This window comes from Camellia sinensis, chromosome 12, assembly GCF_055761805.1.
Source record: "Camellia sinensis isolate YWXY chromosome 12, ASM5576180v1, whole genome shotgun sequence".
NCBI classification, from domain to species: Eukaryota; Viridiplantae; Streptophyta; class Magnoliopsida; order Ericales; family Theaceae; genus Camellia; species Camellia sinensis.
The window spans coordinates 77,743,055-77,754,257 of NC_138972.1; the positions used below are offsets into that span (position 1 = coordinate 77,743,055).

At 28.5% G+C, this 11,203-nt stretch overlaps 1 protein-coding gene across 2 annotated transcripts; it reads left to right on the forward strand.

Annotated features, from left to right (window-relative positions):
* The first annotated feature begins 1,208 nt into the window (after positions 1 to 1,208).
* On the forward strand, positions 1,209 to 6,285 carry LOC114302309 (uncharacterized). 2 transcript variants are annotated; one of them, XM_028247311.2, is made up of 10 exons: positions 1,209 to 1,474; positions 1,985 to 2,221; positions 2,348 to 2,552; positions 2,680 to 2,770; positions 2,849 to 2,994; positions 3,722 to 3,965; positions 4,073 to 4,177; positions 4,295 to 4,477; positions 4,574 to 4,778; positions 5,615 to 6,285. In XM_028247311.2, exons 2-10 carry the CDS (start codon positions 1,996 to 1,998, stop codon positions 6,100 to 6,102), a joined length of 1,893 nt encoding a protein of 630 aa, XP_028103112.2. In that variant the 5' UTR covers positions 1,209 to 1,474; positions 1,985 to 1,995; the 3' UTR covers positions 6,103 to 6,285. The 2 variants fall into 2 exon arrangements, with proteins under 2 accessions (XP_028103112.2, XP_028103113.2); XM_028247312.2 differs by having other exon boundaries at positions 1,315 to 1,409.
* The last annotated feature ends 4,918 nt before the right edge of the window (positions 6,286 to 11,203 follow it).

Genomic DNA, 11,203 nt, shown 5'->3' on the forward strand with positions numbered 1-11,203 from the left:
TAATTAAGATTTTTTGGACTTTCAAGTCTCATTAAATTTTTAATAATCGGAATTGCTCTTCAAATAATAATTGTTCATCATTTATGATTATCTAAAAAGAACACAATGATTTGACATTTATTTTGATTTTCAAAACTTTAAAACATCAATTTCCAAATTGAAAAAATTAAAAAAAAAATTATGTGCAAAAAAAATTGGAAAAACAGATTTTTTTTTTTTTTTTTGTGCAAAACTGAAAAATTTGTGTCATGATTATAAAACATTGATGTGCAAAACTGAAAATAAAAAATAAAAAATAAAAAATTTAAAATTTAAAATTTAAAAATGAAAAATTTGATAATATTCTCAGTTTTAAAACTGAAAAAAAAAACTGATAATATTTTTGATTTTATTGGATGGTTGAATCAAACTAATAAGTAAAAGAGAAAAAAAACGTTTAATCTCATACTCTTGTTTTTTTCTCAATTAGTTAAACAATTATCTGGAATATTACTTTTTAAAATTGATAATGCTCTTAGTTTTAAAAATTAAGAAAAACTTATAATATTCTTAGTTTTATTAAATAGGATTTATTAGTTCAAAAAAATTTAGATAGAACCTGAGTTACCATAACATTTGTAAATAAGACTTTTAGGTGATTAACTCAATAAAAAAAAATAGTTTTTTTTATCCAAAGATAAAAATTTTCATAATTTTTTTTATAAATTTAAAATTCAAACACAATATAAAAAAAATAGAGTAATTATAAATACACACTTTAAGGTTTACTTAAAATATAATTATCTCTTATGGTTCTGAAAATTAAATCTCGCCCATTGAAATTTCTAATTTCATAACAAATAGACTTTTTATTAATAAATCACAAAATCAATTAATAATTTTTAATGATATCAGAAATTTATTTTAATTAATAAGTCAAGTAATTTTCTTATTATATAGAAAAGCAGTTAAAAATTTAATTTTTTTAATTAATTCTCTTAAAAAAAAATTTGACATGAAAATATTTATAATTTTTAAACAACAAGGAACAATCCATACTTGTAATTTATCCAAAAAAAAAATTAAATGTATAGGATTTGTGCAGTGGAATTTATCCATCCAGCAATATTATAAATCTAAAATCATCTACTCAAAATTTATTCAAAAGTAACCATCAATAATTTAAATGTATTTACCTTTATACTTTACCAATTTAATTTCTATCACATATGTCCATTTGGAGTAAATTTTGAAACCTTAGCTGTGAGATCCCAACTTTTCCTTTTCCATTATCCATTATCCATTATCCAGCACACTGTTTTTTTTTTTTTTTTTTTTCATTGAATTAAAATACCACCTACTACCTTCTATAAAATACAATGCTGTCCTAGCCTTCTCTTCCAAAAAAATCCCATCCCAGGAAGTACTGGGTCTCTCTCTCTCTCTTGTATATGTGTGTGTAGAACTACAGAGGCAACAAGCCTTCTCACTTCTGGTGATTCTTCAATTTTTGTTTCTGGCTTAATAATGTGATTCTGTGGCTTAACACTCATGTTTTTTTTTGGGTCACTTGATGGCTAATATATAGTCCAGTTGTCAAATGTTTCTTATACACTTCAATCTGGTAATAATAAGAGCATCTAATCAACACTTGCTTTTTCCTGTCTCTGCGTTGATTCTATGATACAGATAGCATATTTCCTTCAACGATGCTCCTTTGAGTTCATTGTTAAATAATGGGTTTTCAGATCTTTATCTTCTTTCTTCTTGTTCATTTTCAAATTTGTAATTTTCAATTATTACCCATTTGCCTTAAAGCAATTCATTCATTATTAGTTAGCTGTAGCATTTGCCAAATTTTATTTTATTTTATTCTTCTTTTGTGGAATTTAACATAGTTTAGGTCTTCAATGGCTCCAAATATATATATATATATATATATCTGAAAGTGTTTGATATATGTTTTTATTTATTTATTTATTTATTTTTTGGTGGTGACTTGAAGGCAATTTGGGAATGGAAATGGCGAAAACTGCAATCCCCTTTTTGGGGATTTTGGCTTTATGTTGCTTGGCAGCCTTGGCAGAAGCAGAACACTTGAAATACAAAGATCCAAAACAACCGATAAATGTACGAATTAAGGACTTAATGAGTAGGATGACATTGGAGGAGAAAATTGGCCAAATGTCTCAGATTGAGAGGTCTATTGCTTCGACCAAAGTGATGAAGAAGTATTTTGTTGGTAAAAAATCATATTACAATCTTCTTCTTCTTTTTCTTTTTTCTATGCATTCATTGATGTTAAAATTTTGGGATAATAAATGTGGTTATGTTGTGTATACTGTGTTAATGTATGGATTTCGAGCAGGGAGTGTATTGAGTGGTGGAGGGAGTGTTCCGTCAACAAATGCCTCTCCCCAGACTTGGATCAAAATGGTGAATGATTTCCAGAAAGGTTCGATGTCGACCCGTCTTGGGATCCCAATGATTTATGGTATTGATGCTGTCCATGGCCACAACAATGTCTACAAATCAACAATCTTTCCACACAATGTTGGGCTTGGAGTTACAAGGCAAGCACATAACATAAATGCTAAAATGTTCACATACATGATAGATATGATAAGTATTGTTTTGATTCTGAATTTGGATTGGTGACTTTGTCTAATACCCTTGTTTCGGCTTTTTTGTATCTGCCAGGGATCCTGGACTAATCAAGAAAATCGGAGCTGCAACTGCTCTTGAAGTTAGAGCTACAGGCATTCAGTATACTTTTGCACCATGTATTGCGGTAACTAAATCTAAATTAAAAAAACTACATGCTGTTGAATTTAGATTTTTTTTATTAAACTAATGTCATGTTTGACAGGTTTGTAGAGATCCCAGATGGGGTCGGTGCTATGAAAGCTACAGCGAAGATCACAAAATTGTTCAAACAATGACTGAGATCATTTCGGGTTTACAAGGAGAAATCCCTGCTAACTCTAGAAAGGGTGTGCCCTTTTTTGGTGGCAAGTAAGAGTTAAATACTTTGAAATTTACATTTGGGATTAATATTTGTGTTAGTGAAATTAGAAAGAATGTATAGGTTTAGCCTACATGACAAATGTGTCAATTTCATGGAAATATCATATACGATCCCGTGTTTCATATCATTTGTGTGATGTGTCCATGTTTATCATCAATCATAATGTCCACCCAAGATTTGAGCTCATCAGGAATTACAGTCAACATTGGCTACCAGTGTCGTGACAGTTCTGGTGGTCTAAATTCTAGGTCTTATTTTCTAAAGATGAATAGAGAGATTTATAGAAGTGTTTTCTTAATTTATTTATATATTTATTCTTACGGGAATAAATGGTCACCCAAGATGATAGATAAGTTTGAAATTGTAGTACAGTGAAAGCAACTTGTTTGAACCTTATTTTGCTTGTGGAATTATTGATGTGGACAACCTATATAAGTGATTCAAATGAAGAAAAAACACATAAAACAACCAAAAACAGAAGACTAAAAAAGAAAAAAACAAAAGCCAGATGGCTTAACCACATTTCGAGTTTCAAAAGTTGACTTGATGATTTTTTTACTAAAAAATATTCAAAATGGAAGAGCCTAATGGGCCATCAAATATTTTATTGTTGAATATTAATTCGAGCATAGGTCTGATTGTCCAATCTGTTAAAAGGTACTCTAGATTGTGAATCTGTTGTTAATTTTTTTGATTTTGGCATTGTCAACGTAGAACAAAGGTCGCGGCATGTGCTAAGCATTATTTGGGTGATGGTGGAACAACTGAAGGCATCAACGAAAACAACACTGTAATAAGCAGGCATGGATTGCTAAGCATCCACATGCCGGCCTACTACAATGCGGTTATCAAGGGTGTATCAACCGTGATGATCTCTTACTCAAGCTGGAATGGGATAAAAATGCACGCTAACCGTGAACTCATCACCGATTACCTTAAAAACACTATGCGTTTCAGGGTATATATATCATTTATTTGCAAATAAAAATTGCAATTTTTTCCTGTTCGTCACATATTGAGAAAAAGTAACTGACATTGAGTATGAATCGATGGATTATATTTCAGGGTTTTGTGATCTCAGATTGGCAGGGTATTGACCGAATCACTAGTCCACCTCGTGCTAACTATACGTATTCCATCCTAACAGGAATCAATGCCGGCATTGATATGGTCCAAATCAATTTTATTTGTTTTTGTGCTTAGTATTCAAAAATGTGAAAATTAACGGTCCTGTTTTAGTCAAGTTGTAATGAAGTACTTTTGTTTTGCACGTGTTGCGTGTTGCAGATCATGCTTCCTTATAACCTAACTGAATTCATTGATGATCTGACTTTCTTGGTAAAGAACAACTTCATTCCCATGAGCCGAATTGATGATGCAGTTAGGAGGATCTTGCGAGTGAAGTTCACAATGGGCCTATTTGAAAGCCCATATGCTGACGAAAGCTTTGTTGACCAGCTAGGCAGTCAGGTCAGTCAGTCTGATCCTTTATTGGGAGTGTTTTTTGGAAAAACTACAACAACAATAAAACTGAAATCTGATTTTCCAACATTGTAATTTGAACAGGAACATAGACAATTGGCAAGGGAAGCAGTGAGAAAAACTCTTGTGCTGTTGAAGAATGGTGAATCAGCTGACAAGCCATTGTTGCCCCTTTCTAAGAAGGCATCGAAAATACTTGTTGCAGGAAGCCACGCTGACAATCTTGGTTACCAGTGCGGTGGGTGGACAATTACGTGGCAGGGACTTAGTGGCAACAACCACACAAGCGGTACTTTATCAATCACCCGTTTTCTTGCCCATTGACAAGTATATATACAATGTACATGCATATTGTTGGTTATATATATTTCATAGACATACATTGATTTCTTTGAAATACTAGTCTTCCTCTGGCAATAGCACCATCCTATAGGGTCTTATAGTCTCATGTGGTACATATGACAAATGCCTCATTTTCATGTGCAGGAAAGGATGGATGGGGGTGGCAAATAGGGACAATCGTCCCCTTATGATTTCAGAAACCCCTATACTATACTAGTATTAGCTATTAAATTTCAAAAACCCCTATACACCCCTAGTTTTTTTTTTTTTTTTAAAAAAAAAAAAAATTATGTGGTCGCCTCTTCTAAATCTATAAAATGCGTGGGTCAAAGTGTGAATCGAAGAACTTGGACAATATAGGAAAGTCAACAATTTATCAATTTCATCCATAGTTTGATTCGTCTTTACTGACTTATCAGTTTCAGCTCAACAGTTACAATGGATTGTGCATTTTTGGTTATGAAAATTGTGAAAGCTAAACTCTGCAATAGGATGGAGGATGAAATTCTAGCATGTTACTTGATCCTGTTCATTCATCTTGTATTGTGCAACATGCCTCACTTTAGTAGATAAATTGACATACAGTTGCTATTTTTTATGACAATATGGATACAAAAAAGCATGATTATTTTTAAATATATATATATATATATATATTCACTTTTTATGCCTATAGAAAATTATGTTATTGTCCATATTTTTTTTTTTTATCAATTTTTTTTGTTAGTATGTGTTTGCCCCCCTAGATTAAAATTTTGGATCCGTCTGTGTGTGTGTGTACAGGTACCACAATCTTATCTGCCATAAAAAAAACCGTCGATCCAAAAACTAAAGTTGTTTTTGAAGAGAATCCCAGCATCGACTTTGTCAAGTCCGGTGAATTCTCCTACGCCATTGTTGTAGTAGGTGAGCCATCATACGCAGAGACATTCGGGGACAGTTTAAACTTGACAATCATGGACCCTGGTCCAAGCACGATCACAAACGTGTGCGGAGCAGTGAAATGTGTTGTTGTCCTCATTAGTGGCCGTCCAGTGATGATTCAACCGTACGTTGCTTCCATGGATGCCCTCGTGGCAGCTTGGCTGCCGGGAACTGAGGGACAAGGTGTTGCTGATGTTTTGTTTGGTGACTATGGTTTCACTGGCAAGCTTGCACGTACTTGGTTCAAGACTGTTGATCAGTTGCCAATGAATGTTGGAGATTCACATTATGATCCTCTGTTCCCATTTGGATTTGGACTCACCACTGAACCTGCCAAGGCCACCTAGAAGAGTTGTTGATCCTTTGGTTGAATTTTTTAGGTAGTGTTTGGTTGTGGATTTTACTGTTTTTATATTTTTCTGAAATGTAATAATCCCCTTTCCAGAGGAGGATTTTGGTGATTGTGGTTGTCTTGCTATTACATGAAAAAATGGAATAAAATAATTTGGAGTAATAATTATTTTTGGAAACATTGTCTTTGCCATTGTATATCATGTTGCACTAACATCCTTGGATGGTGTTTTAAAAATGTTTTTGTAAGTATGCAAAAAAAAAACAGAAACAGAGACAGAAGAAAGAAGTAATAAGTAAAGATTAAATTAATGTATCATTTGAAAACTGTCCTTTACCATTAGATATTCAAAATTTTGCAAATAGTTTTGATGGCCCAGTTTAACTTTGCTTTATAAGGTTTATGGATTCTCTGTCCCCTTCTCTTGTTTCTATCTCAAATTATTTCTTTATCTTAATATGATGTGTTTCTCTGGCATAATCATATGGGAGAGAGTGAGTTTGAAACATGAGAAAATATTAAATGATAGAAAGATGATCTGAGACAAAAAATAAAAAAGAAAAGATAAATAGGGACAAGTAATTTTCAATTGTTCGTAAACGTGTCCTAAGAAGAGTTAGTTGATCGATGAAAAGAATATAAAAAAATAATTGACAATCATAACATAAGAAAATAAAAAAGAAAAGATAAATAGGGACAAGTAATTTTCAATTGTTCGTAAACGTGTCCTAAGAAGAGTTAGTTGATCGATGAAAAGAATATAAAAAAATAATTGACAATCATAACATAAGAAAATATATTACAAAATAAAAGAGAAACTTGTCGTGAAAATAAAAATGTCCATTCCATAATTAATAATTCTGAAAGAGTTAGTATATTGATATTTTTTTATGTAAAATTTAAAAACAGTTAAAAGGATTTTAAATTTTAAATTGACATAACAGTTATAAACTATTAATTTTAAATTTTAATAATGTATTGTAACATTATGCACTAAAATAAAATCGAAAACTTCAATCTAATCTAACTAGGAAAGACCTAAACCCCACATAGCATTCATTTTGAGTGCACTCTCAAGGAAGGAAGTATTCAATATTCACTTGAGTGAGAAGAAGCACCTAAACAAGATTTGATGATGACTATTTTTCTAAACAAGATTTGAGTGCATTCTCAAGGAAGGAAGTATTCAAGATTTGATTTGAGTGAGAAGAAGCATCTATTTAAGTTGAAGGCTTTAGATCAGAAGTCTCAAACTTTTATTTTTATTTTTATTTGATTCATATCTATCTATATATTATATAAGGAAAAATAGATTTCTAAGCCATACGCCTTGCGGGAGTTTTAAGTTTCCAATCTAAATTTTATAATTTTTAAAAATTAAAAAAAAAAAAACCCTATTAGCCAGCTCTTATTCAAGTAAAAATAAATAAATAAATAAAAATTAATATCCCTCAAAGTAAAAATAAATAAATAAATAAAAATTAATATCCCTCAATTTATGACTTTCAAATTGAAAGTATATCAAATCTAAAAAAAAAAAAAAGTATACTAATTCATTTCAAAATTTAAATTTGAGCGTCACTAAATATGAAAAACAATATATTAATTTAAATTTATAATTATAATGATCTATCCCATTATTTATAAGTTTTAAATATAAATTTAAAATTATCATAATTAGCTCATAATTTTTGTATTTAGGAGTAATAAGAGTGATGTTAAGATTATTTATATATTTTACAAAAGAAGACTTTTAAGAAGAGATATTATGAGACTTTCAAAACCTCATACAAAATTTATATACTATTATAATTGAAAAATGTTGTCATCCTATTAAAGTTTAAAGTTGTAATTCTTTTTTTATTTTGTTTAATTTTTGTTAATATGTGTCACAATATGATTGGTTTATAAATCAATTTTATATTCTTAAAATAAAATTTTAAATTTAGATTCTTCTTTAAATTATGTTACCAGAATAAGATCAATATTCATTCCTTAATTTATACATCTTTTATTAAATTATAAAATAAAATTTTAAATTTAAATTTAAATTCTCTTTTAAATTATGTTATTACAATTAGAATGACATCAATATTCACATGTATCATAATGACGTGTCGTAATATTATTGGTCTAAACATAATATGTTATTAAATACATGTATTCAAATTATTAATCACTATTAAAAGTTTATATTTTTATTGTTTTTGTCATTTTTGGTTTTAAATTTTATAAAAAAACAATTTATGTCCTAAATTACAAGGACTTAAACAATAAATTTTTTAATACAATTTTTTTTTTAAAATACAAAAATATTAAGAAAATTAATGACATTTTTAACAATGCCAAACATAATGGATTCTATTAATTTATTTATTTATTAATGTCAATTGTCAATTAAACAAATTAAAATAAAAAATAATAATTTTTTTTAACTTAAATAGTTAAGAAGTGACTTTTGCTAAAATCAAATAGAAATAAATATTTTTTTTTCTATTAAAAGTGATAATTGGTGAAACTTATTTTTTTTATATATATATAATAAAAAAAAGAAAATGAGAGTTATATGTGATAATTTATTGTTGCAGCAATGTTACAGATTCACACTTTCACTCACAATAATGTGACAAGAGAGTTAGGTCCCATGGCATTGAGTGTAAGAAATCAAGAGTTGACACATATGATACCACATCATTGTGTTGTGGATACAATTATGGGTATTTTATTGTGGGTCTCAAACATTTTTCTTATTGTTCATTGAGACTTTTTTAGCACTTGCGAAACATGGTGGATCCTGTTAATCTTTTTTTTAATCTTAGTTGTCAATTAAACAAACTAAAATAAATAAATAATAAAAAAAAATTAGTGATAAATCCAATATAAAGATAGTGTAAACCATTAAGTTTAGGGATGGCAATGGATAACCTACCCTGTGGGTATCCATGGAGACCCAACCCAAATACTCTTTTTTTCTTATCCGTTGGGTAGGATAAGTGATATTCTTTAAATATCCGCAGGGGATGCGTTGGAGATGGGTACCCACTAATTTCCCTTTTTTTTTTTTTTTTTAAGGATGCACAATTAAAACTAAATATGCATTCAATCTTTTTTCTTTTATTTATTTTTTTTTTTTTTCAGGTTCACAACCAATTTTTTTTTTTTAAGATCCACAACCAAAGCTAAATATACATCCAATCTTTTTTTTTATTATTTTTTTTATTTTTAAGGTTCACAACCATTTTTTTTTTTAATTTTTAAGATTCAAAACCAAAGCTAAATATACATTCAATCTTTTTTCTTTTGTTTTTTTTTTATTTTTTTTTTTTAAGGTTCACAACCTTCTTCTTTTTTTTTTTTTAAGATTCACAACCAAAGCTAAATATACATTCAATCTTATTTTATTTTATTTGGCTCAACAATAAAATCAAATACACATTAATTAACATTGTCACATTATTCTGGTCAAATTTTAGGCATATCTAGAATTTTTTAAATTTATTAAAAAAAACTAAGGACACTACCTAGTGCAGGTTTCGATTTGCTTTTCCAATTTATTTTATTTTGTTATGTATTGTAATTTTCAGAATGGTTTGCTTGTTCTGAAATTTTAATTAACGAGTATGAATCTATTTGTTTTATGTTATCACACAATTTATACAACATATATATATATATATATATATATATGTAAATATATGAATATATTTGAAGATAAGGAAATTGTAGAGAATCGAAACAAGCATGAGTCGTGATTGGTTAGAAAGCATGGGTTCAAAGATTTATTTGCTGGAAAAACAAAAAGGGAATACAAAGTCTTACTAAATAATTTTTTTTAAATAAAAGAATTTTTCTTAACTATGAACAGATTTAACTGAAATCAGCTTGTTTCCTAATGTTATGCTTCATTTATTTAGATAGAAAATATTTTTTAATGAAAAATATCTTTTATAAAAAAAATTAAAAATATTTTTTTTTTTATATTTGGTGGTGATGGTGATGGTGATGGTGATGGTGATGGTGATGGAACCAAGGTGAAAGTAGAGATTGTGACATAGTAGTGGGCTGATGGCGGCAGTGATGATGGTAGTGGCTATGGTGATGGTAGTGTGATAGTGAATGTGAGAATAGTGGTGATGGTGTTGTGAAATTAGTAAAAATTTAATTGAAAAAACATTTTTGTTTTTTAAAAGTAACAAACAACAAAATTCGTGGGGGACTAAAGGAAGAAGATGGAGAATGGATTAGGTGTAGTAAGACATAGATATCTTAAAATGAGTGGTTCAGATTTGTTAAAAGGTATAATTAGATTTTAGATAAATTAAAATGAATGGTTCAAATTTGCTAAGAGACAGTTGGTTTAATGTCTAAAATGTTCGTGGCTAAGAGATCAACAAACAATTTATTGTTTATGCCCTGATGCAATTTAATATGAGTCTTATAACACTTTCTTCAAACAGGTTCTTTCACATTTTATTTCTTCAAATAGGCTTTTATAACATTGTAAATAGGTTCTTATAACATGTAAGGGAGAGAATGAGAGTGAGAGTGAGAGAGAGAGATGGTTGTAATTTTTTTTTAATCTTCCACGTTCTTCCACATTTTTTTTCAATTACTAAAACTTATTTGATTGTCTCAAAATTATATATTTGATTATAATAAAACAAACTTTTTAATTAATTAATTAATTAATGTGTATTTGATTTTGTTGTTGAACCAAATAAAATAAAATAAGATTGAATGTATATTTAGCTTTTATTGTGAAAAAAATAAAAAAATAAGTTGTTAACATTAAATATATTAAGAAAGAAAGAAAAAAAAATTGAAGGTATATTTAGCTAAAACCTTAAAAATAAAATAAAAAGTTGTTAACATTAAATATATTTAAAAAGAAAGAAAAAAGATTGAAGGTATATTTAGCTTTTGTTGTGAACCTTTAGAAAAAAAAAAAAAGGAAAAGTTGTTAACATTACATATATTAAAAAAGAAAGAAAAAAGATTGAAGGTATATTTAGCTTTTGTTATGAACTTTAAATAAAAAATAAAATATAAAATATAAAAAAAAAGTTGTCGTCAACACTAAATATAAAAAGTAAAAA

What these genes read in the sequence shown, in the direction of transcription:
- LOC114302309 (XM_028247311.2), top strand. Translation starts at nt 1,996, where the DNA reads ATGGAAATGGCGAAAACTGCAATCCCCTTTTTGGGGATTTTGGCTTTA. An exon ending in TCAATGCCGGCATTGATATG is followed by an intron (nt 4,178 to 4,294) that starts GTCCAAATCAAT and finishes TGCGTGTTGCAG; the next exon opens with ATCATGCTTCCTTATAACCT. An exon ending in TGGCAACAACCACACAAGCG is followed by an intron (nt 4,779 to 5,614) that starts GTACTTTATCAA and finishes GTGTGTGTACAG; the next exon opens with GTACCACAATCTTATCTGCC.